The sequence below is a fragment of the Myxine glutinosa genome, chromosome 5, assembly GCF_964187855.1.
Source record: "Myxine glutinosa chromosome 5, kmMyxGlut1.1, whole genome shotgun sequence".
Taxonomy (NCBI): Eukaryota; Metazoa; Chordata; class Myxini; order Myxiniformes; family Myxinidae; genus Myxine; species Myxine glutinosa.
Window position 1 is genome coordinate 147,387,214 of NC_136265.1, and position 27,378 is coordinate 147,414,591.

Sequence of the window (27,378 nt, forward strand, 5' to 3'; positions counted from 1 at the left end):
CTAGGTCCCTACACATTATCCAAACCCTCCCTCGGCGAGCTTACACTGCCATAAACCCCATAAATCAAGTGCTCCTTTGCCCCCGCTGTGAGGGATGACAGAGTTGCCATCCCACCACATCGGGCATCTCCCACTACCAATTTTGCACACCAAATTCCAACCAATCAAAAATTTGCCAATCACTCTACCACTCCTCTGCCAATCATCACACTGCCAATCCTTTGCCAATCATCAATTTTGTTTTTCTAATTTCGGGTCCAGACCACTATCCTCATCATTACAGTCCACTCACTAGTGCCTCTCGGTGCGCCAATTCACTTCCACAGCCCGGCTTCATAAAGCCGAGCAAAGAATGCGGGTTGTTTGGTGCCGGCGGCTGGATGCGTCCGGCACTCGGTGCAGGGAAGGACGCTTACCCGGGCCCAGATCCCACGCACCACCTCGGCACGGAGCCATCCCATGGCCCGATCTCGACCTGCCGGAACGCCTCAACAAAAGGGGGTCGCCATGATGACCCTTCCTATTGGGCTGCCCGTTCCGCCTAGCGGAGCACGGACACGGCCGTTCCAAGCGCGGCCCAGCGTGGATCACGTACGGCGGTCCTTTCGAACCCGCCGTGGTTCGGATCCCCGCTGGTGCTCGCGGCACGCGAAACCCGGCACGCACCGAGGGCCCGATTCGGCTATAAGTCGCTCTAACCGCTAACCCGGTTACCGTCGATGCCTCACCTGCATGCTTACACCCCGCAGCCCGTTCATTGCTCATACATCCAGCTGTTCCCATGCTCCTCGTCATTGCACCTTCTCTTACACACCCAGGTACACTCATTCCGCTCACAGACTTGGTCACACACCTGACCACCGAACACCTTTGCACACACTCGTCGTTCGCACACCTCACCAACACACCTCTTCGCGCCCCCTTCTCGGTCACCTCCTCTGTGACAATCACAGGTGTGCTCTCACTCGCACACCCAACCACGTGCCTCACTACTAATTCCAGCGTGCATTCCCATACACGCTCTACCATTCCAGGTGTGCATCCTTCCATTCCAGGTGTACATCCTCTCTCACCTGTCACAACCAACTCACGCTCCGTGTCACTCTCACTACTTTCACCACCACTCTTGACAGCGCACTCACCCTTACTCTCGACAGCGCACTCTTTCCTCATGCACCTGTCCGTTACACCCCTTTCTCGCGCACCCTCTTGCGCACACTCTCCCGTTACATCCTCTGTAACACTCACCACAGGTGTGCATTCTTCCTTACTTTCGACAGCGCACTCTTTCCCCATGCACCCGTCCGTTACACACCTTTCCCGCGCATCCTCTCCCGTTACTTCCTCCGTAACCCTCACCACGGGCGTGCCCTCTTTCGTTACATCCTCTGTAACACTCCTCACTACACGCTTCCATGTGCTCCCTCGCACACGCGCTACGACCGACTCACTCTCGACAGCACACTCACTCCTCGGTGCGCACTTTTTCCTCACACACCCCAGAGTCGTACATTCTCGCACACCTCCTCTTTCGCACACCGTACCTGTCGCACACTTCACCAACGGCCTCTCACGAACACCCGGGTCCAAAGCAACCCCCAAGCCGACTGAAGCTCCCCTCACATCATATACATTTCCTCGTATATCGCCACTCACCTTGGCACCTCGTCTCCGCACCTCCTTCGCCACCTGCAAACTCTTTATTTGGTTAGCGAGCACATAATCACGATTTGAGCACCAACCTTGTACATATTCCATCACTTCCTCCTTTATCTCCCTCTTAGTTTCTGTCCGTCCCGTCTTAATTTCACTCACCTCCTCTTCCACTTCCTCTAATTTTTGCTTCACCTCTTTTATTTCCCGGTGCGTTTCCTCAATTTCGTCCTCTAAGGCTACCTTGACCGTTTCTATGTGCGTCCTCACCTCTCGGTCCTTCGTCTCCATTACTTCTGTCACCTCTTCCAACTTCTTCGTCAACCCCTCATGTACCATCTGACATTCCTTCTGTGTCGCTATTAATTCATTTTTAATGTCTTTTTGTGTCGCTTTTAATCCCCCTATTATTGCAGTGTTCTTTTCCACTTGGTCCACTAGTTCCTTTTGTCCCACTGTCAGCTGTTCTACTCCCTTCGTCAGACCCTCTATGCCCCCCTGTAACCTAGCCGTATTATTCCTCACCTCTTTCTCCATACGCTTTTCACCTCGCTTTACCTCCTCGCGTACCCCCGAGATCTCCTCTCTCATCTCCTCCCTCTCTTTTGTAGATGCCGCCCTCATCTGTCCCAATTCATCCCTCTGGGCATCCAGTTTGATTTCTACCCCGATTTTCACCTCCTCTATCTGCTCTCCCATTTGTTTAATTTCTCGGGCGGATTGCTCCCCTATCTCCCGCAATTTGTTTTCCATCTTGTTTTCTAACCCCTCTAACCCATTTTTCACCCCCTCTATCTGATTCTCCTGGGCAGCCATTCTATTTTCCACCCCCGTTAACCCATGTTTCATCCCTTCTATCCCATTGTCTAACCCCTCAAATTTCTTGTCTAATCCCTCAAATTTCTTGTCTAATCCCTCAAATTTCTTGTCTAATCCCTCAAATTTCTTGTCTAATCCCTCACCGGTACCCCTTGCTTCGTCCCTCATTACCCCCAATTGCTCACCCTGAGCATCCATCCGGTTCCCCATTTCGCCCCCCAATCGCTCACTATCAGCCCTCAATCCCACAATTTGGTTTCCCATTTGTCCCATTTTGGCTTCTAGCCTCTCCATAAGGGCCCCCATTTGTAACATAAAAAGGTTCGAATCCACCGGTGGCGCTGCTACGGTCGCGGGCGCGGTCGCCGTAGCCATGTGCGAGGCGCCATTTTGCGCGCCCGTAACCTCGTGCGCGAGAGCGCCATTTTGCGCGCCTGAAACCTCGTCAACCACATTGCCAATGTTCTCCTCCTCTCTTTCATCCACATACATTTCCCCGAGGTCCTGGGTCGATTCTACCCCGCCTATCTCTCCCACCGGCATCCCGTCGCCTTGACCAGCCATGGCGCGATTTCAAAATTCGGGTTTTGTAAAACAAAAGCAATTTCGGTAGTTTGTAATTTTGAGCGCGTTAAGCGCTTCAGGTCCGAATCCGACACTCCTGACACCAATTGTTACGCCAATTGTACAATTGTGTCCAAAATTTGGGCTAAATGAATTTAGTCCCAGGTCCGAATCCGACACTCCTGACACCAATTGTTACGGTTCGCGGTTAAGGATGTTGTTTGCCGAGCGAAGGCACCGCGACCTAACAGTTTCCCCGATTCACCCGATTCACCCAGACGTTGGCCGTATCGCGCCACAGCTATTCAATATGGAAACCTCTAAAGCGACCGAATGTAAAGAGGAAGAAGAAGAAGACGTACGGAGGAATAACAGGTTTTATTAATTATTTACACAAGCCAAGGCAAAGAGAGCAGTTGGTTATATACAGAAAATGGACGGAGCAGACACGCAGTGAAATCTTTAGCTTACCTATACAAGCTTAATTAATAAACCCCAGGACAACGTAAAAGACAGACGGACGATCACACTTACACGGGGAAATGCAGGCAGGAAGGAATGGCTTGGAGATGGGTGGCTTTTCGAGGCAAGGAAGGTTCAGCGGGTACTAGGCACGGTCGGGCCAGAAGGCACCGCCGTCAAGAAGCCGAGCTTTGGTCCCAAACTGCGCGGGCGAAGTTCCTCTCTCTGTACTGCTGCCTCGTGCGCTCCTTGCGTTGCCCCGGTCCGCTTTTCCTGCAGCGTGGCACGTTTCACGGCGGCTCGGTCACACCTGCTCGTCTCCAGCGCATCTCCGTAAAAGCTCATCTCTTTGACTCATCTGCTTGTCTCCTTGGGGAGCGTCCCGCGGCGGGTTATATAGGCCCCGCCCTTCACCCTTTGCGAACCTCCCCCAAACGTTCTCTCTCCGCCCTCTCAAGCCAAACCCCTCGTTCTGGGTTGGATGAGCGGGGCCGACTTACTCCTCCTCTCTATGACGAGGTGGAGACCCGCCTTTCTTCTTCGGCGTTACCTCGTGCGTAATGGAGTCAAATGCAGCAAAGTGGACGGCAGATGGAAATGCAGCAAAGTGCCTAAAGAGGCAATTGCAGCAAAGTGGCGAACCTGGCACTTGGAAGCTGCCATGGGGCGTCAGAGGGCCTACTCTTATTTAATTCGGTGCAATGAAGAGTCAAACTAGTGGGAAACACATCCTTAGCCTACACAGAGAATAAGGGACTAACTATTTAAAAGGATATATCGTGTCCTGTGTGTAGGTTTATGGAATTAACTAAGAGGACGAGCTGCGACCATTCTTTACATTACGAGGGTCAGTTACACACAACAAAACCATACTTTTCACATTCGTTACACTTTCTCAAAATTGTTACACTTCTCAAATCCGTTACACTTCTCAAATTCGTTACAATACGTTCTGATGATGAGATCCTGGAAGCATTGGCATCACTAGGGAACAACAATCCATCTCCAGAAATATGATCCCATTTGGAACGACTTGTCTGCTTGCCATGCAGGTCCAAAATCTACACCTAAGTAAACAAGCTTCGTTGCATTTGTTCCTTTACACTCAAATTAGGCGGCTGAAGGAGAATCTTCCTCCAATTACCAGTTCGTTCACTTTACACATTCGTCGGGCACATTACAAAGCAATGATTTGAAGAATGGCTGGAGAAAGTTACCTCCCGTCCCCAGCTGAGTGTGGTTGGAGCTTTGATGCAGCTACATGTCGTTTGCCTCAGTTCAATGTTTGAATCCACCAGGCCCTGAAGCAATAATGAATTTGGTAATGTGGGGTGTTACGACTGTTACGTGCTCCTCCCCGACCCCCTGGTCACGGTGTACCTCCGAGCTCCGAGTAGTCACGGCAGAAAAATGTGTTATTCTGTATGTCAAAGATCAATGGAGAAGCCACCCCAATTGTTACTCACAAACAAATATTGTATTAAGATCACACAAGAATAACAATACAACAACAATAGTATTCAAAAGTACAATCAATATGTCCTATGATGGTACTGTAGCGGTTACCGCTGGATGCACACAATCGCCTTGCACCGGCCAGAACACGGCCAGATGCGCCTCTCCCGGGCATGCCCGGACTCGCTGTTCCCGGGCACGCCCGGTCTCGTCTTTCCCGGGCTCGCCCAGAGCGTCCGGGCATGCCCGCTATCGCCTTTCCAGGGCTCGCCCAGAGCGTCCGGGCATGCCCGCTATCGCCTTTCCAGGGCTCGCCCAGAGCGTCCGTTCATGCCCGCTATCGCCTTTCCAGGGCTCGCCCAGAGCGTCCGGGCATGCCCGCTCTCGCCTTTCCAGTGCTCGTCCAGAGCGCCCGGGCACGCCCAGCCTCGACTTGCCAGGCCGCAGCCAAACACGCCCGGGCAGGTCCAGACTCGCCTTTCCAAGGCTCGCCCTTGACACCCGGGCATGCCCGGTATAGCTTTTGCCGGGCAAACTTCCCGACATAAATGTGTATATATATTGCTGCCTGATAAACGGGCTTTTGTCAGAATACCTGAGCTGTTTTGTTTCAATAAAGCAACTCGGACGAATTCCGTCTTTGGTCGCGTCAATTCTTTCGACTCGCGTTGGAGCGCAGCTCCTTCAGTACCATCATTTTTGTAATATATAACTCACTGTGCTCCCAGTGAGTGAAACAAGAACCTTCCCCAATGTCTCTTATTCCTGGCTTCAAGACGAAGTTGATTCGCTCCCGCGATTGCCAGAACGATGTCCAATCGAGACCAGAATCCCGTGCGGGTGGCAAGTACAGTCACCCAGCCGAAGCTGTACAAAGGCGCCCTCAAGGCGACTGGGAAATCCAAAGTCACCCTACAGGCGACTGAGAGATCACACCCTCGGGTATGGATGAATTAACCTTCAAAAAGCCCCGTCACACACACGCCCCAGATCGACGTCTGAATGCGGTGAAAATGATCGAAAAGAGACGAAATCGTGAGCGAAGCACAAGTCCTGCGTGAGTCAAAATGGCCGACGACCCACTCTTGAGACGTAACAGCCCGGCGATAATTCTCCTCGGAATCCACCGCCAAAAACCTGACATGCAGGTTGATCGGTCACAGCGATGACAACTCTGTCGCAGGAATCCCTTTCCCGGAAACCCGAAAGTTCGCTAGTGACTCTTGCTCGCCAACGTTCGCTCCAGACCGCAAGTAGCTCGGCTCCTTCTTGTCCGACTCACTCGCTCCGCCCTTTTCTCCCTCTTCCTCTTCGTCGTCCGGTTCCCGATCCGGTTTCCTGTTTCTTTTAACATTAACTTTTTTTCCCTTTTGAAAACAGTTCATGGACACTAAACCTTTTGAAAACAATAATAGTACATGGAATCAGAAATATTTACAGTGGATGCAAACCACCACAACGGAAGTGACGAATCCGTAACAGGGGATACAAGGGAATATGTAAGTCGTCGGTAAAACAAAGCCTAACAAGTGTTTTTCAATGCTGGTGGCCATCTTGGATTTAATGTTACTTTTATCAAATATGCACAAACTCATGTAATGACTGATCAGGATTTGAACCCAGGCTAGACAGCTCAGAGGGGAGTGAGCATACCTCTATGCTATCCTCCCAGCCCTATAAAGCTTCTTGGGAAGGGTGTTGGTTGCATCAATAAACATGCCGTCCTGGACAGGAGGGGTTAAGCTGACTGTCCCATCCGCTGGCATTTGCTCGTGGATATTCAATATCCCTCAGCTGTATCTTTCGAAAAGAGTAAATCAAATGTACCCTGAGCACATTCATTTCTGCCCTAATCTACGGAGGGGACACCGTATCATTGGCATAGTTTGGGCCATCATAAATTATGCAAATATATGGGCAGGTGTTGCAGATGCAAGACTCCAACCCAACTGTAGTGTCGATTCGAGCACACATCTTGTTTTGCATGTCATTGGCAGCTATCTAACCCACATCCACCTCCAATAACAAAGGTGCACCAACCTTCACTCGAACCACCCGCATACATTGTCATTCCAGCATTCATAACATTTATTTAAATCCAGCAATGAAAGATTTAAAGTTTAACAAGTCGATGCCCAGATAACTCAAACCATGCTTCACACAACAGGTGCAACAGCAAGAAGGTGGAAATGATCTCGACGACCGGCCCAGGTTGCCCACGGAGGAGGTCAATCAGACACTGGTATCTCCTGAGAACCAAGCAGTACCTTCTCTGTTTCTCAGCCGTTGTGTTCAAGAAACCAATTAAGCCAGTGATGAGGTCTCTCCCATCATCCCAATCAGTGTTAACCGAATATAAACTTTTCCGCTTGCAGAGTCAAAGGGTGCAGGGCGAGCACCTGAGTGACCCACACTGTGTGTCAGGTATTTGAAGGGGTTCTCCAAAAAACGTGTCGCAAGGGCTGAGGGCAGGAATTATTTTAGTCTTCCTCCACTTTCACCCCCATCTCCCTTTCTTTTCAAGCCCCTTCCCCTTCCGGTGCATACTTGCTATTTGGAAGCAAATGCCCATTTTTCTGAGCAGTGTGGTTGAGTAGACACGTCCAACCATTTAGTAATACTATATGTGTAAATGAATTGTTTGTGTCAAGGTTCTGATACCATTCCCACACTCGGAGTCAGAGGGCTTTGGACATGGTTGCACTTGGGTCTTGCAGGGTCTATATCAGGAGCATTACACCAAGGCCATGTGGACTCCCAGTATACTCTCTCCCAGCTCCAAGGTTACCTGGAACATGTTAGTTGGATCCACAAAATCCACGACAACTTTAATGTTACGTATGAGTTACCTTAGCAACGTGTGTGTAGTATTTATCGTACAACAGCAATGGAAGAGAAACCGAGATAGGAACATGTTTGGTCAATAGGATTTAAAATATTGTTACGTGTATGGGGTAGAAAATGAAATACCGTAGTTGAGGTAGAATTGTATCGAATAGCATGCTCCGTATGCCGTGAAGCCACCTCGATGTATTTAAGTTAGGCTCGGATGTCCGTCTAAGTGTATTGTGTCTCCATGCGAGGGGTCGAGCTATGCTAATTAGTTAGGGCCTATGGATAAATTCCCAGTGTGTAATTGCCCTTGTGATTTTTCCCTTCGTTATTATAAAGCACACTCGCCTAGCCATGCGACCGGCAAAATAACATAATTGCTGACGGTACCCAGACATTATGACACCACCCAGCCGTAACTTCTCGCCAAGTGTGGCCGTGAGGCCACGCCCCGAAGGACGATTGGTTGGGACGATTCGACGGCGCTCGGTGATTGGAGCGTGGGTGAGATCAAAGAGAACGTTTGAGACAGTCGGAGCAAAAAGGGAAAGCACCGCCATTTTATCTCTCTCTCTTGGTCCGGGGTCTGGGTATGAGCAGTCACAATCTCTCTCTCTGTTCCTCACACGGTAAAAGGCGGTCGCATTTGCATTCACTCTCTCTGTTCCGGGCGTTGGTGAATACGGCCGCATCCCTCTCTCTCTCTTGGTGTTTGCTTGTGACGGCTGCTCAGACGGAGAAGATTGTCATGGGGCTCGCAAGGCTAACCCCCGCTCGAGCAGGGAAAATGGCCTTAAAATGCCTGTTGTTGTTGTTTCCCCTTGTGTTGTAATTGTGTCTGATTGGAGAATCTTCATTTTGGAATTAGATTTTACCGCACATTCCTTTTGTTACCCTGGCATTTATTTTCATTAAACCCATTACTTATTGCATTTTTTTGTGTGCCTGTCTTGTGTGTTTATTTGTCTGTGGGGATCGGATAACCCCTCCCCCCCCCCCCCCATCCCCGTCCCCGTCCCCGTCCCCGCCCCCCCGCATCCCCACCCCGTGTCGCGTCCATCCGTGCAAATAAGACGAGAGTTGGAATGACTGACTGGAGATGAGAGTTGGGATGACTGACTGGAGATGAGATTTGGGATGACGGACTGGAGATGAGAGTTGGGGTGACTGACTGGAGATGAGAGTTGGGATGACTGACTGGAGATGAGAGTTGGGATGACTGACTGGAGATGAGAGTTGGGATGACTGACTGGAGATGAGAGTTTGGGATGACTGACTGGAGATGAGAGTTGGGATGACTGACTGGAGATGAGAGTTGGGATGACTGACTGGAGATGAGAGTTGGGTACACCATTACGATCCTGAGAGTAAGAGCCCTTCAATGAAGTACCACCACAAAGGATCACCTGCCCCGACTTGGCTCCGTCAGACTTTCATCTCTTCCCAAACTTAAGCCTGGAGAACATTTTTCCTTTCGGCTATGTCAAGGCCACAAGGAAGCGCTGATTAACCTTACAAGTGAGTTATTACACAAATATATAGGAGGTAAATAAAATTCCATTCAAGGAAGAAAAATTACTTATTTGCTTTGAAAACTTAATTTTTTTAATCCTATTACACTTTGTCATATCACGTGACTCAATTTTGTGATGTTGTGCATCTAATTTGCATATTCATTATTGACTCCATGAAATGCATTTAATTTCCTAGTTTTCATCATAATTTTTGCATTCATTATTCAAATTTGGAGAATGCTTGGATTTAAAAGAACTCTATATCATGAACTAACCAACATGTATCATATTTAACATGTACCGTGTATTATACCAACATGTACCATATTTAAAAATACATTCAACATTTTGTAAAATTAGATTTACCTCATCAGAAATTTAGCAGTGAAGATTATGTCGTGAAATAAATATCCACCATGGTAGAATAAAGATTGATGTTAGTGTCTGTCTTTGGTTCTTCGAATATATTTACCTGTTTTGGAGGAAAAGAACAAGAGGCATTACTTTTTTTTACACACCCTCGTACCTTGTCATGTTCCCACTGAAAGCCGGACAATCAGCACCAGGACAATCAGGAACAGGGGTCAAGGCCTCTTCATTTTTGGATGTGTGCCTGCAGGGTCAGGGTTCACATGGGTCCTGCAGTGAAGAAGCTGGCTAAGCATCAGCATTGTCTGCCATCTCACCACGTCTATCTCTCTGTATTTATTTTATTGGGTCTCTTGTAGCAATGGAGGGGGATCAGGGTGTCGGAGAAGGAGTCATGACTTCAACTCATCCCTTTGGTGCCTGTATCTCGACATTCAGATATTTCCACCATGTACACCGAGTCTCAATGTTGCATTTTCCCTGTTATTTGACATTCACAAACCAATCACTTGGCAATGGGGGCAAGAGACACGCTCCAGGCTGGGCTGACTCCCCGTTGAATGAACGCCAGGCTGGGCTGACTCCCCGTTGAATGAACGCCAGGCTGGGCTGACTCCCCGTTGAATGAACGCCAGGCTGGGCTGACTCCCCGTTGAATGAACGCCAGGCTGGGCTGACTCCCCGTTGAATGAACGCCAGGCTGGGCTGACTCCCCGTTGAATGAACGCCAGGCTGGGCTGACTCCCCGTTGAATTAACGCCAGGCTTGGCTGACTCCCCGTTGAATTAATGCCAGGCTGGGCTGACTCCCCGTTGAATTAACGCCAGGCTGGCCTGACTCCCCGTTGAATTAACGCCAGGCTTGGCTGACTCCCCGTTGAATTAACGCCAGGCTTGGCTGACTCCCCGTTGAATTAACGCCAGGCTTGGCTGACTCCCTGTTGAATTAATGCCAGGCTGGGCTGACTCCCCGTTGAATTAACGCCAGGCTTGGCTGACTCCCCGTTGAATTAACGCCAGGTTGGGCTGACACCGTTGAATTAATGCCAGGCTGGGCTGACTCCCCGTTGAATTAACGCCAGGCTTGGCTGACTCCCCGTTGAATTAACGCCAGGCTTGGCTGACTCCCCGTTGAATTAACGCCAGGCTTGGCTGACTCCCCGTTGAATTAACGCCAGGCTTGGCTGACTCCCCGTTGAATTAACGCCAGGCTTGGCTGACTCCCCGTTGAATTAACGCCAGGTTGGGCTGACTCCCCGTTGAATTAACGCCAGGCTTGGCAGACTCCCCGTTGAATTAACGCCAGGCTTGGCTGACTCCCCGTTGAACTAACGCCAGGCTTGGCTGACTCCCCGTTGAATTAACGCCAGGCTTGGCTGACTCCCCGTTGAATTAACGCCAGGCTTGGCTGACTCCCCGTTGAATTAACGCCAGGCTTGGCTGACTCCCCGTTGAATTAACGCCAGGCTTGGCTGACTCCCCGTTGAATTAATGGCAGGCTGGGCTGACTCCCGACAGAAACTGAACAACGCCAAACTGAACAACGCCAAACAGAACAACGCCAAACTGAACAACGCCAAACTGAACAACGCCAAACAGAACAACGCCAAACAGAACAACGCCAAACAGAACAACGCCAAACAGAACAACGCCAAACAGAACAACGCCAAACAGAACAACGCCAAACAGAACAAAGTAGGGGGAAAATGGGGGTTCTGGGACACATTCAATTTAACATTGAAGTCAATGGGGAAAATTAAGGAAACTTATTGACTCACACCCCCTCTCTCATAAAATTACACCCCTTTTTCTCTCATTAAATTGCGCCCCTTTTTACTCTCGCCTGAGGAGGGGGTATTGCATTTGAGTCTGTCTGTTTGTCCGCACAGAATAAATATGATTTTCTCTGCAACTGTTGGTCCGATTGACAGGAAATTTTCACCATAGGTGCAACTCCACCTGTATAATTTTTAATAATAATTATGACGTCATCGGTCACGTGGTTTGGCCGCCATATTTGTTTTAGCACAAAAACCTTTCCGCGGGTGGGATTAAACTCCATACCTGGATGACCCAGAGATGACCTTTATTGAGTTTTTCCCATTAACTTAGCTTGGCTTGGGTTCTGGGACATATTAAATTTAACATTGAAGTCAATGGGTAAAAAGGAAAAAACTTATTGACTCACATCCCCTCATAAAATTACACCCCTTTTTCTCTCAAAAAATTGCGTCCACTTTTTACGAAGCTAATTTACCAACTACTAAAACACATAGAATTTAAAATTGAAGTCAATGGGGAAAGAGCTAAAAAACTTAACTCACTGGATTTTCAACCAGATTTCACCCTCTTTTGGGACAACCTATTTCCAAATATTAAATCCTCAATCACCCTAACCACGAATAGGTTCTAGCTCACCTCAAATTTAACATTGAAGCCAATGGGGGAAAAGTATAGAAACTTATTGGCTCAAACCACCTATCTTGAAAAATTACACCCCTTTTCTCCCTCCTAAGCCCCACCCACTTTTTACTACACCCTGCCCACTTCCCTAAACCTTGCTTAGGGCTTGAAAAATTACACGTGCTAACACATCCGCCAAGCAAACACGTCCGCCAAGCAAACAAGTGCGCCAAGCAAACACGTCCGCCAAGCAAACACGTCCGCCAAACAAACACGTCCGCCAAACAAACACATCCGCCAAGCAAACACATCCGCCAAACAAACACCTCCGCCAAACAAACACGTCCGCCAAACAAACACGTCCGCCAAACAAACACGTCCGCCAAACAAACACATCCGCCAAACAAACACGTCCGCCAAGCAAACACATCTGCCAAACAAACACATCCGCCAAGCAAACACATCCGCCAAACAAACACCTCCGCCAAACAAACACATCCGCCAAGCAAACACATCCGCCAAGCAAACACCTCCGCCAAGCAAACACATCCGCCAAACAAACACCTCCGCCAAACAAACACATCCGCCAAGCAAACACATCCGCCAAGCAAACACATCCGCCAAACAAACAAATGCGCCAAACAAACACATCCGCCAAGCAAACACATCCGCCAAACAAACACCTCCGCCAAGCAAACACATCCGCCAAGCAAACACATCCGCCAAACAAACACCTCCGCCAAGCAAACACATCCGCCAAGCAAACACATCCGCCAAGCAAACACGGCCGCCAAGCAAACACGTCCGCCAAACAAACAAGTGCGCCAAGCGAACACGTGCGCCAAACGAACACGTCCGCCAAGCGAACACGTCCGCCAAGCGAACACGTCCGCCAAGCGAACACGTCCGCCAAGCGAACACGTCCGCCAAGCGAACACGTCCGCCAAGCGAACACGTCCGCCAAGCAAACACGTCCGCCAAGCAAACACGTCCGCCAAGCAAACACGTCCGCCAAGCAAACACGTCCGCCAAGCAAACACGTCCGCCAAACAAACAAGTGCGCCAAGCAAACACGTGCGCCAAGCAAACACATCCGCCAAGCAAACACTTCCGCCAAGCGAACAAGTGCGCCAAGCGAACACGTGCGCCAAGCGAACACATCCGCCAAACGAACACCTCCGCCAAACGAACACGTCCGCCAAGCGAACACGTCCGCCAAGCGAACACGTCCGCCAAGCGAACACATCCGCCAAGCGAACACATCGGCCAAGCGAACACATCCGCCAAGCGAACACATCGGCCAAGCGAACACATCCGCCAAGCGAACAGATCCGCCAAGCGAACACATCCGCCAAGCGAACACATCGGCCAAGCGAACACATCCGCCAAGCGAACACCTCCGCCAAGCGAACACATCCGCCAAGCGAACACATCCGCCAAGCGAACACATCGGCCAAGCGAACACATCCGCCAAGCGAACACATCCGCCAAGCGAACACATCGGCCAAGCGAACACATCCGCCAAGCGAACACATCCGCCAAGCGAACACGGCCGCCAAGCGAACACGGCCGCCAAGCGAACACGTCCGCCAAGCGAACACCTCCGCCAAGCGAACACGTCCGCCAAGCGAACACGTCCGCCAAGCAAACACGTCCGCCAAGCAAACACGTCCGCCAAACAAACAAGTGCGCCAAGCAAACACGTGCGCCAAGCAAACACATCCGCCAAGCAAACACTTCCACCAAACAAACAAGTGCGCCAAGCAAACACGTGCGCCAAGCAAACACATCCGCCAAACAAACACCTCCGCCAAACAAACACATCCGCCAAGCAAACACATCCGCCAAGCAAACACATCCGCCAAGCAAACACATCGGCCAAGCAAACACATCTGCCAAGCAAACACATCGGCCAAGCAAACACATCCGCCAAGCAAACACATCCGCCAAGCAAACACATCGGCCAAGCAAACACATCCGCCAAGCAAACACATCCGCCAAGCAAACACATCCGCCAAGCAAACACATCGGCCAAGCAAACACATCCGCCAAGCAAACACATCCGCCAAGCAAACACATCCGCCAAACAAACACATCCGCCAAACAAACACATCCGCCAAACAAACGCATCCGCCAAGCAAACGCATCGGCCAAGCAAACACATCCGCCAAGCAAACACATCCGCCAAGCAAACACATCCGCCAAGCTAAAACATCCGCCAAACAAACACAGCCGCCAAGCAAACAATCCGCCAAACAAACACATCCGCCAAACAAACACATCCGCCAAACAAACACAAGCCGCCAAGCAAACACATCCGCCAAACAAACACAGCCGCCAAGCAAACACATCCGCCAAACAAACACATCCGCCAAACAAACACATCCGCCAAACAAACACAGCCGCCAAGCTAAAACATCCGCCAAACAAACACAGCCGCCAAGCAAACACATCCGCCAAACAAACACATCCGCCAAGCTAAAACATCCGCCAAACAAACACAGCCGCCAAGCAAACACATCCGCCAAACAAACACATCCGCCAAACAAACACATCGGCCAAACAAACACATCCGCCAAACAAACACATCCGCCAAACAAACAAACACATCCGCCAAGCAAACACATCCGCCAAGCAAACACATCCGCCAAACAAACACGTCCGCCAAGCAAACACGTCCGCCAAGCAAACACGTCCGCCAAGCAAACACGTCCGCCAAGCAAACACGTCCGCCAAACAAACAAGTGCGCCAAGCAAACACGTGCGCCAAGCAAACACATCCGCCAAGCAAACACTTCCACCAAACAAACAAGTGCGCCAAGCAAACACGTGCGCCAAGCAAACACATCCGCCAAACAAACAAATGCGCCAAACTAACACATCCGCCAAACAAACAAACACATCCGCCAAGCAAACACATCCGCCAAGCAAACATCCGCCAAGCAAACACATCCGCCAAGCAAACACATCCGCCAAACAAACACATCCGCCAAACAAACACATCCGCCAAACTAACACATCCGCCAAACAAACAAACACATCCGCCAAGCAAACACATCCGCCAAGCAAACACATCCGCCAAACAAACACATCGGCCAAGCAAACACATCCGCCAAGCAAACACATCCGCCAAGCAAACACATCGGCCAAGCAAACACATCCGCCAAACAAACACATCGGCCAAGCAAACACATCCGCCAAACAAACACATCCGCCAAACAAACATCCGCCAAACAAACACATCCACCAAACAAACATCCACCAAACAAACACATCCGCCAAGCAAACACATCCACCAAACAAACATCCACCAAACAAACACATCCACCAAACAAACATCCACCAAACAAACACATCCACCAAACAAACATCCACCAAACAAACACATACGCCAAACTAACACATTCGCCAAACTAACACATTCGCTCCCCGTAACACATTCGCTGGGCTGATTCCCCATTGAATTAACGCCAGGCTGGGCTGATTCCCCGTTGAATTAACACCAGGCTGGGCTGACTCCCCGTTGAATTAACGCCAGGCTGGGCTGACCCCGTCGAATTAACGCCAGGCTGGGCTGATTCCCCGTTGAATTAACACCAGGCTGGGCTGACTCCCCATTGAATTAACACCAGGCTGGGCTGACCCCGTTGAATTAACGCCAGGCTGGGCTGACTCCCTGTTGAATTAACGCCAGGCTGGGCTGACTCCCCGTTGAATTAACGCCAGGCTGGGCTGATTCCCCGTTGAATTAACACCAGGCTGGGCTGACTCCCCGTTGAATTAACGCCAGGCTGGGCTGATTCCCCGTTGAATTAACGCCAGGCTGGGCTGATTCCCCGTTGAATTAACACCAGGCTGGGCTGATTCCCCGTTGAATTAACACCAGGCTGGGCTGACCCCGTCGAATTAACGCCAGGCTGGGCTGACTCCCCGTTGAATTAACGCCAGGCTGGGCTGATTCCCCGTTGAATTAACACCAGGCTGGGCTGATTCCCCGTTGAATTAACACCAGGCTGGGCTGATTCCCCGTTGAATTAACACCAGGCTGGGCTGACCCCGTCGAATTAACGCCAGGCTGGGCTGACTCCCCGTTGAATTAACGCCAGGCTGGGCTGACCCCATTGAATTAACGCCAGGCTTCTCTGCAGAAAAATAGAATTGAAGACTGCAAGATTAGACAAAGGAAGTGAGCTGTTAGTATGGCCAATAGTTACTGACATTCACCTCTAAGCGGCTTCGCCTGGGTTGAATCCCGGCCTAACGAGAAATGGTCATCCTGGGGTTTCACAAGCAGAGTTATTCATCAATGTGTGTGCCGTCCCTCGGATGGAGGTTAAACTGGGTCCATCTGCCGACATTAGTTGGTGGTCATTAAAGCACCCACAGTCCATGGTGACCTTTCCGAAGAGTAGACAAGCTATCGCCCGCACCATTAACGAATTACAAATTCCTGCCGAACATCAGGCCTGGCCAGCCGCTTCGTGAGTCTTGGGACCAAGCTCACCAGCCCCACTAAAATGTGGGAATAATTGTGACCATTAAAGAAGAAGACGATTATTATGGTGTAGCCCATAGGGCAAAGCCGTCTAGAACAGTGTTTGTCTGTCCGTAGGTATGGATATGTGTCCCTCACAAACGTACACCAATCAGAGCTGAGGATCTGGTATGGTCACTTTCCAGGGGTGTTGTCATGTCATTACGGCGTAGGTACGACGCCAGACTCCACACACCACCATTTTGATTTATATGCCGTTCGGGCTGCACATATCGTCGAACCTGTCATGTATCACATTCGTCATGCTCTAGTTTACCTTCACATTTTTCATTCAGCATGAAACACAAACAAACCGATTATTAAAATGACCATCAAATATCGAAAGCATCGTTGTTACGGGTCTTCCAACGACACAGTATGTAAAGGCCTTAGGCTTCATGCCTTCATGCCTCACCTTCAAGCCAGTTTGGACAAATAAGCCCAGGTTTATTGAAACAGTCGTATTGTTTTTGTAATAATTACGTTAATAATAATAATAATAATAATAATAATATCGTCAATATAATCGTAACACTGCAATTCCTTTGTCGTGACTGCAAAGTCACTGGATTGAAGTGGTGTATGGTTCGTTCATTGTTGACTCAAAACATATAGAATAAACCATTGTCTCAATGCAATCTCTTCACTTGCATGGAGACAGCAGCTTAGAGACTTACAGTACATACTTCAAAAAAAAATTGATACTTACATTATTTGCTAACTGGTATCCCCACCCAGGTCACATACTATCCTCTACAATTAAAGTATCAAACAAGCCCAGGTACGCTACAGTTAGACTTTGTCTTGTTCGATAAAGGACTTTACCGATACCTCAGTTTCCTTTTGTTGAGAAAGGCAGAGGTAGTAAATCTACACTTACTTGAATAAACGGTGTTTTATTTTAACCACAATAGCTCAAGTTCCTTACTTTTAAAGTATACGAGGTGTGTTCAAAAAGTATCCGACCTTTGTTCATAAAAAATACTCGTATCCAGATACAACAAACTTACACTAATCTCCTTCAAAGTAGTCCCCTTGGGCTGCCACACACTTCTCCCAACGGTTCTGCCACTTTCGGAAGCAGCGCTGGAACGCCTCTTTTGGGATGGCGCGCAGCTGCTCCGTCGCATTCCGCATGATGTCTTCTCTGGACTGAAATCTGGTCCCTTTCAGGGGCATTTTCAGCTTGGAGAAAAGCCAGAAGTCACACGGAGCCATGTCGGGAGAGTAGGGAGCCTGACGAAGCACAGGTGTGTTGTGTTTGGCCAAGAAACTCTGTATCAAATGTGAAGAATGGGCGGGTGCGTTATCGTGATGGAGCTGCCAATTGCCCGCTGCCCACAGGTCCGGCCGTTTGCGTCGCACAGCGTCATGAAGGCGACGCAGAACCTCTTGGTAATACTCCTTGGTGATGGTTGTGCCGTGTGGTGCGTACTCGTGATGAACCACGCCACTGGAGTCGAAGAAGACGGTCAGCATGACTGACATTGCTGCGGACCTGCCTTGCTTTTTTCGGCCTCGGGGATGTTGGATGCTTCCATTGTGATGACTGCAACTTGGTTTCTGGGTCGTACCCATAAACCCAGGACTCATCGCCAGTGATCACTGTGTTGAGGAAGCTGGGATCGCTGTTCACAGTCTCCAGCATGTCCTGTGCGATCTCCAAACGGAGTTGCTTCTGCTCAATCGTTAGCAGCTTTGGTACGAACTTCGCTGAGATTCTCCTGCAGCCCAAATCCTCCTTCATAATGGAATGAACGGATCCAATGCTGACGCCCACCTCGTCTGCAAGTTCTCTGATCGTGATTCGACGATCCTGCATCACCAGGGTCCTCAATTGGTCAATGACGATCTCATTTCGGGACGTTGAGGGCCTACCCGAACGTGCTTCACTCTCCACTGATGTGCGGCCATCTTTGAAGCGGTTGTACCACTCCTTTATCTGTGTGGTGCTCATTGTTTCGTCCCCGAAGGCCTGTTGAATCTTGCGGATCGTTTCCACTTGGGAATCGCCAAGCTTTACACAAAATTTGATGCAGTAGCGTTCAAGTTTTTCCATCATTTTGTCAAAAACGAAAATCCGACGGCGCTCACTTACACTTCCTCACTCATCGGCGGTCTGCCGTCGAATGACAGCTTCTGCAGGTGGGAAAAAATTCACGCGTGCGCATTAGGATCGCCTACATACGTGCACCAATCAACGCCTCCCTAGCTTCATTTGTTTACGCACGACAAATTAAGGTCGCATACTTTTTGAACACACCTCGTATTCTCAATCATTTCCTGTTTGAGGAGGAAACAGCTTTGAACCTCTTGAGCTATATATTTATTTTAAATATATTGTTACGGTTTTCCGCCGCCCTTCCTACCCTTACCAAGGGGAGATTAAGCCCCTTGTTCTTTCTGGGCTGGCATAACCGAGACTTGAAACGCCCCTTCCGGGCAAACGCAAGGTAGGGGTTCGGGACTAGTCTCGCACGTACCTAAATACCTGTGCCGCCACGGAAGCGGGGAACCAAGCCTCGCACGAGCCACGTGTACACCGAGCGGATTGCGTACCACGTGGTCCGTGCAGCTACCGTTAATATTGGAACCCGATTGGAGCAGTTCTATTCGTACCACGCTTAGTCAATGATGGAAGGGACGAAACGGTCGGATAAAGGAATAACAGGATTTAATTTTTATTTACACTTATATGTACAAGTCGATCGAAGACAGACAGAGCAGCCTTATACAGTCTTATGCTTATTCCCAGACACGGGCCCGATCACACTCACAAAGGGGAAATGCAGGCAGGATGATGTTCACGCGCTCCCTTGGTCATCCAGGAACGGCGGCGTGGCGTGCTCTCCATGGTCCCAGCACGTCCCGCGAAGATGGCAAGCAGGTGGTGGAAAAGGATGCTTGTAGCGCGTCTCTCGAACAAAAGGCAGCAGATGAGGCAGGAAGGTGGGAGGGAATGTACGCGTCTCTCAGCGGCTTTCCACAGCGTGTTGAGTCACCGGCGCGCTATCACTCATGTAACCCAATGGAATAGAGGCTCGGCCTCAAGCTCAACCGAGCGTCACTTTAATACGAGCGCTTATACTTGGTTCATGCGCGTCTTTTCTCCAAACTCGTAACTCTCATCAATACGTGCCTCTCCAATAGCTCAATGCACAAGCTCACCTCTCCCCGAACTCCTTCAACTCGAACTGCACTCCTCGCACACCCCATGGGGGCTTTGCGCAACGGGTTATATGGACATGCCCTGAGCCCTCTCGAACGTTCCAACCACGCCCTGTGACCCATTGCCGCAGCCACTCCCTGTGAGCCCTGATTGGCGGCTTGCGCTTACCGTCAGCTTCTTCGCCACCCTCATTCGGTCCTGACTCGACCTGCCAGGCCTGCCTCATGTTAATTCGCACCAAAAAGCCAAAGGCAGCACAAGGAGGCGTAGGCGGCATAAGGCAATGAATCAATGAAGGACCTACTCTCATTATCCTACTCAACGCAAAACTAACAGGAAAAAGAATATGCTCACAAATACTAAGAGATAACTGAACTATCGCGAGGCTACATGTTGTAGTGTGACTAAGCTATGAGGGGGAAATTTAACCTTTATTGTACAAAACTCAAAACCGCAACAATATTATATATCCAAACTATAATGGTTCTTTGAAGGTGGCATTCAACTTTTTCATGTATTTACTAGATTTTAAACTATAACACATGAGGACATTTATTTAATAGAGTTTGACGAAGCAGTTTCTCACATGGAGGATTCAGCATATAGCAACTCGACTGATTCTGGGCCTAGTGTGATTAAACTATGGAAACAGAGATAAATTTATACATCAGAAAGGAGGTGAGGTGATGATGAGGTAATGTGATAGAGATGTTTCAGATAATGAAGGGTAGATACACAAATGAGTACAGCATTTTTCAGGAGATTGTACACCGTCTTGTGTGTCACCCTGAGTCAAGTAGAAGAGAGCTAAGATGGTGGAGGCAGAGGTCTTTCAATCAATGTAATGAATGCATTGAATGGTCTAACTGGAAAGGTAGTGGCAGCAGAAACAGTACATAGGTTCAAACTTTAATTAGACATGTACTCGTATATAGATTCTAGAAACACTGGCACGAGGTGGGTAGAATGATATTGGCACAACTGGTATATTGAATGGTGATTGTATACATGTGTAGCCATCGCGAAGGCTGTAAAAGGGTGTCGCCAAAAGGTGAATGTGCTCTGTATATTTCTTCTCCACCCCTCCTCATATATTTCTTCATGAAAAATTGCACATATAATCACCTTGGTGATGTCCTTGGGTCTGCCTCACTCCACCAATAATATATTGGATTCAGGTAGTACAGGCATGATGGGCCAAATGGCCTCCTGTATTAGAATTCCTTGTATAGTAAAACATTCAGGATTAATTGTTGCGCAAGATACATTCCTCCTAATATCCCTCCCCCCGTTTAATTATAACCAAATGTGGAAGTTGTTTTATTTACTGTAAATGCTTGTTGTAGTTTCTGATGTTATAAAGGCAGAGGAAGTTGGCTAACGATGCGTTTCCTTTTCAATAATCCATGGATGTCACCGAAACTCCAAAATTGACAAGTGGCAGAAATAGCACCACCTTTGGTGGGATCAGGTATTACAAGTCATCCTCATCTTGTATGTTGTGATCAATAAAGTACATTTCCAAGACTGCTGCAGTACATTGCCTGCTGAAGGCGAGCCAAGAAGGGTACTTCAGCCCCGAGGGAAAGAGAGCCGGCTAGTATTTAAATAAATAAATAAAAACATTAACTTTGTTTCTTGTGTCCATGACAACTTGTGTGGGGGGGGGGGGGGGGGGGGACAACAACAACAACAAAAAAAAAACTTCAAAGACTAATTTTATTCTCAAAATAAAAATAAAAATAAATAAAAAAGACAACATGACACTTTCACACAAACTCAAATACGGCACGTCAAAGATGAATGCGAGCCAAACCAAAGAATGGAATTTCATCGTTCCAAAATTAATTTATATATCCTTTGACTTTCCACAATCACGGCCTTTCGTGCAAACCGCACTTTTACATTTTTAAGTAAACTATACCGGCCAGAGTTTCACAAAAAAAAAAAATAATAATAATAATAATAATAGGATTCGCCATAAACCAAAATGCCTTTGCAGAACGTTCGGGTAGGTGTCACGTCCCAAACATTAAATATCACATTTTCATCGAAAGTTTACTTGGAGGAAACAATAACAAAGAAAAATTACCCATCAAAAGACTTCTTCGTGAGCCATGAATTTGAGAAAAATAAATTACCTTTTCTCCTCTCCCTCCTCCCTTTCCATAACTTACAAGGCCCGTGCAGCAAGCAGGAGGATCAGAAGACTGCACAAGTAATTCAACGGCAAATTTAGTAGCATGGCAGCAGCAAACCTCAAATAAACATCCCTCCCAACTTGTGCAAATTACGATATTGGTAGAAGCATCGAACAACCAGAACTACAGCAGTTAATGCACCTGCGCACTTTATGTTGGACCACAAGACCTCCTCAAGGGTACAACCAGCCCTCGACAACTCCTCCGTGCACTATATGGGATCAGGCAGCTTCAGCGAGGTTCCAAACTGGATTTCTGGATTTCTGAATGAAAGAGGCAATTTAAGCCTACAGTGTTGGCCATGTACCAAGCTTACATGACCTAGAAATGATCCACCACAAAAAAAAAACTGAAGGTTGGTCTTTGCCTCAAGGGCTGAGTAATGATGACAGTCTGTAAACATCGACTCCATAATTGTCCAAAACTACACTCCACACATCCGTGGCCACCACTCCCTCCAAACCGTTAAACAGTAATTATAAAGGCCAATGGGATTCCACTATTCACGTCATGAGCCTCAAGTTCAAATGAAAAGCGTCCATTTTATCAACATCTGGTGAGAACAATTCTCAACACTCTTTATACGACAAAGTTATTGATAATATTGTTTGGTAATCGGTTTGACGTTGTTGGCACCAAATGAAACCGAATAACTTATGGTCCACTCCGACAGTGCATGGAAATCTGGCACTTTTGGTCTTCCACATGGTTGATCCGTCACCTCGTCACATTACATCATGCTCAATATTGGAGCATTTTCAGCCATGCCAAACAGGGGCACAACAAACCTGACACTTCAAAGGGATTGAGGAACTAAAAGCCAATATGGAAAGGTAATATGTACACACCTGAAAAAGCACAGGCCCACGGAGCGAACATCATCTCAAAAAACACGTGGAATTGCATGAGAAGGTGACCGTTGGACATTTGGGAAGCACATACATTTGGGACACCGTACACGTTCGAGAAGGCTGGCGGAGGGAGGGTGACAAGGGGATGGGCGCATTGTTGTGCCAATGGGATTTCTGTTATGACAAAGCCACACGGTACGAAATTGATGTTTACGACATCGAGGTTGACCGGGGTCTGCGTGCCAGTACTCGGGCTGTGGTCTTGTGCTCCAGGAGAACCGAGCAAGGGCCTTGCTCCCAAGGCTCGCCGTCGACCTGCATTGGCATCTGGGATTCCTTCAGGGTCAGCTGATGTGGGATTGAAGGAAAAAGAAAATTGCACCTCACCACCAAAAAAAAGAAAGAGCTTTAATCCCTTAAGACGTTGCAACAGTGATCTTCACTCCAAAACTATTCAATGTAAAAATCACAAATCCTCGATTTGGAGCGAGCACTTGCACGCACTTTTGGAAAGCCCGAATATCGGAATTTCGATTTAGACTCACGTTCGTAACAAAAATCAAATCAAATCCACAGTGGTAAATAGGACTGCCCTCCCACACCCAATTTCCCCCCCCCCCAGGACCCACAAAATAAATAAACAATAAATAAATAAATAAATCACAGATCGAGTCATGTTGTATCAAACTATCCATGTCGTTTTGGTGGAGAAGCCCCAATGATGAGGCGATCGTTAAATGTCAATGACGTGACAGTAGACCCTTCACGTTTCCCCATCACAGATTCCCCCGACTTCCTGCATCACAATGACCTCTCTGCACAACATGAGCTTTTCGCTGCATGTGCTGTTCCCATGTTATTTATATTCAATTGTAAATCGTAACAAAACAAACGACAACAGCACTCGATAGAGCGCATACCTCCGCCAGGCTGACCAATTTGTGTTTTGTATCCCACCGATAGGCCGGATCTGGATTCGGACCTGAACCAAAATCGAATCTGATTGTTCTTGCCACCTAACCAGCTCATCCACAGAGTTTTTCATAACCTGCATTACTTTTGAAATATGCTACACTGTATATCATTTTTGGCCCCATCTCTCAATGGTGAAGAATCACTTAAAGCATTTTAGTATTCGGATCTTCACCAAAAGCTAAAACATAGGGGCAATACCCCTGGCGCTCACCTGGTCGAATAAACAGTATACTACACTGACTAAAGGTATTTTAAACCAATTTCAATGGTTGCTCGAAGACAGGGCAGCATGTGGAATCAAAATCATACTAACATAATCACTACAAACAAAAACATTCAAAAGATCTCGTGCGCATGCTCGACTACCCTTGTGTTCTGAGGAGGAACCAAGTAATGCTCTGGAAAAGTTCACATAAAGGGGCGCCAATTTGATTCATACACCTGCATGATGAAGTAAATGTATTTTATTTGCCAGATGTAGGGTGCCCCTTTATATGAATTTTTCTATAATAGAGCTATAGGGCATCACTATAGACTATAGAGCATTACCATAGAGCATTACTTGGTTCCATCTCAGAACAAGGGTAGTCCAGATGCACGAGATTTTTTGAATGCCCCTTATTTTGTATTGTTTGGCATTTTCTATAAGCTATGGAATGTCCCTTCTTCTCTATAGTTTGCCACATGGCACATACCCTTATAAAAAGGGGCCTTTTCCATTCCCCTGGCATTTTACCCAAAAATGTCCCCTTTCTATAGTTTGCCACATCACACATCCCATATAAAGGGGCCTTTTCCATTCCCCTGGCATTTTACCCAAAAATGTCCCTTTTCTATAGTTTGCCACATGGCACATCCCATATAAAGGGGCCTTTTCCATTCCCCTGGCATTTTACCCAAAAATGTCCCTTTTCTATAGTTTGCCACAGCACATCCCATATAAAGGGGCCTTTTCCATTCCCCTGGCATTTTACCCAAACATGTCCCTTATTTTCCATAGTTTGCCACATGGAATATCCCATATAAAGGGGCCTTTTCCATTCCCCTGGCATTTTACCCAAAAATGTCCCTTTTCTATAGTTTGCCACATGGCACATCCCATATAAAGGGGCCTTTTCCATTCCGCTGGCATTTTACCCAAAAATGTCCCTTTTCTATAGTTTGCCACACGGCACATCCCATATAAAGGGGCCTTTTCCATTCCCCTGGCATTTTACCCAAAAATGTCCCTTTTCTATAGTTTGCCACATGGCACATCCCATATAAAGGGGCCTTTTCCAATCCCCTGGCATTTTACCCAAAAATGTCCCTTCTTTTCTATAGTTTGCCACATGGCACATCCCATATAAAGGGGCCCTTTCCATTCTGCTGGCATTTTACCCAAAAATGTCCCTTATTTTCCATAGTTTGCCACATGGCACATCCCATATAAAGGGGCCTTTTCCATTCCCCTGGCATTTTACCCAAAAATGTCCCTTTTCTATAGTTTGCCACATGGCACATCCCATATAAAGGGGCCTTTTCCATTCCCCTGGCATTTTACCCAAAAATGTCCCTTTTCTATAGTTTGCCACACAGCACATCCCATATAAAGGGGCCTTTTCCATTCCCCTGGCATTTTACCCAAACATGTCCCTTATTTTCCATAGTTTGCCACATGGAATATCCCATATAAAGGGGCCTTTTCCATTCCCCTGGCATTTTACCCAAAAATGTCCCTTTTCTATAGTTTGCCACATGGCACATCCCATATAAAGGGGCCTTTTCCATTCCGCTGGCATTTTACCCAAAAATGTCCCTTTTCTATAGTTTGCCACACGGCACATCCCATATAAAGGGGCCTTTTCCATTCCCCTGGCATTTTACCCAAAAATGTCCCTTTTCTATAGTTTGCCACATGGCACATCCCATATAAAGGGGCCTTTTCCAATCCCCTGGCATTTTACCCAAAAATGTCCCTTCTTTTCTATAGTTTGCCACATGGCACATCCCATATAAAGGGGCCCTTTCCATTCCGCTGGCATTTTACCCAAAAATGTCCCTTATTTTCCATAGTTTGCCACATGGCACATCCCATATAAAGGGGTCTTTTCCATTCCCCTGGCATTTTACCCAAAAATGTCCCTTATTTTCCATAGTTTGCCACATGGTACATCCCATATAAAGGGGCCTTTTCCATTCCCATGGCATTTTACCCAAAAATGTCCCTTCTTTTCTATAGTTTGCCACATGGCACATCCCATATAAAGGGGCATTTTCCAATCCCCTGGCATTTTACCCAAAAATGTCCCTTATTTTCCATAGTTTGCCACACGGCACATCCCATATAAAGGGGCATTTTCCATTCCCCTGGCATTTTACCCAAAAATGTCCCTTATTTTCCATAGTTTGCCACATGGCACATCCCATATAAAGGGGCCCTTTCCATTCCGCTGGCATTTTACCCAAAAATGTCCCTTATTTTCCATAGTTTGCCACATGGCACATCCCATATAAAGGGGTCTTTTCCATTCCCCTGGCATTTTACCCAAAAATGTCCCTTATTTTCCATAGTTTGCCACATGGTACATCCCATATAAAGGGGCCTTTTCCATTCCCATGGCATTTTACCCAAAAATGTCCCTTCTTTTCTATAGTTTGCCACATGGCACATCCCATATAAAGGGGCATTTTCCAATCCCCTGGCATTTTACCCAAAAATGTCCCTTATTTTCCATAGTTTGCCACATGGCACATCCCATATAAAGGGGCCTTTTCCATTCCCCTGGCATTTTTCACAAGATGCATTTTAAATACGAACAAAATGCATTTGTTCATTGAACAATAATTTATTCAAGACGATATAAAAGACTTGAAAAAGTAAAGGGAAAAAAATATTCAACCCTGACGGAATTCGAACCCACAATCCCCAGCTTGGGAGTCTGATGCTTTATCCATTAGGCCAGCACGTTAGATTTGTGTAATAATATTTGTAAAGAGGTATAAAGTGCATATATGTGTATATATATATTTAATATTAAAGCAAAAACTATGGAACTCAGGTGGAATTCGTTTTGAAAGCAATTACCTAGACCGAAAGGCCAATGTATGAGTATATTCCAAGTTTCAGCTAGTTTCATTGCATAGCCCTTGAGATATGAGCACCAACACATTTTGGGTGGGCGGACAGACGGACAGACAGACAAACACCAACGTGATTGAGGGTTTTCCAAATAAAACTCAAGAATGCAAAAACAGACATTGCTGAAATTTGGAATTTTACTTTTACTCAAAGCATTTACTTCTGAAATTTGCAGCCGATTTTGTCCAGTAGAAGCCAAGAAACGTATTTTCAGTCCCCATGTTAAAGCTGCATAAAGAGAAACGATCCCTTATATATAGGGAGGGGCGCTTTGCACCTCCCTTTGATTAGGCTTCAACAGTAGGATATTGCGACCTTGCCAGGATAATTGGCACCATCTAATGCTGCTGTACATTCTGGGTACAACAACAACAACAACAACACCAACAACAACAACATGCATTTTAAGACCATTTTCCCTGCGAGAGCGGGGGTTAGCCTTGCGGTCCCCATGACA

The 27,378-nt window shown here is 47.6% G+C and overlaps 2 protein-coding genes across 9 annotated transcripts in view; one reads left to right on the plus strand and one right to left on the minus strand.

The window, feature by feature from the left end:
* Positions 1-9,744, plus strand: part of LOC137426957 (tumor necrosis factor receptor superfamily member 5) — a 56,089-nt gene extending 46,345 nt beyond the window's left edge. For all 5 annotated transcript variants that reach the window (XM_068116025.2, XM_068116019.2, XM_068116024.2 and 2 more), the window contains one exon: positions 7,121-9,744. In XM_068116025.2, coding sequence (XP_067972126.2) covers positions 7,121-7,261 — 141 coding nt within the window. In that variant the 3' untranslated portion in view covers positions 7,262-9,744. The remainder of the gene's footprint in view (positions 1-7,120) is intronic.
* An 11,731-nt stretch (positions 9,745-21,475) lies between these two features.
* Positions 21,476-27,378, minus strand: part of LOC137426956 (uncharacterized) — a 145,790-nt gene continuing 139,887 nt past the window's right edge. For all 4 annotated transcript variants that reach the window (XM_068116018.2, XM_078778825.1, XM_078778822.1 and 1 more), the window contains one exon: positions 21,476-23,173. In XM_068116018.2, coding sequence (XP_067972119.2) covers positions 23,036-23,173 — 138 coding nt within the window. In that variant the 3' untranslated portion in view covers positions 21,476-23,035. The remainder of the gene's footprint in view (positions 23,174-27,378) is intronic.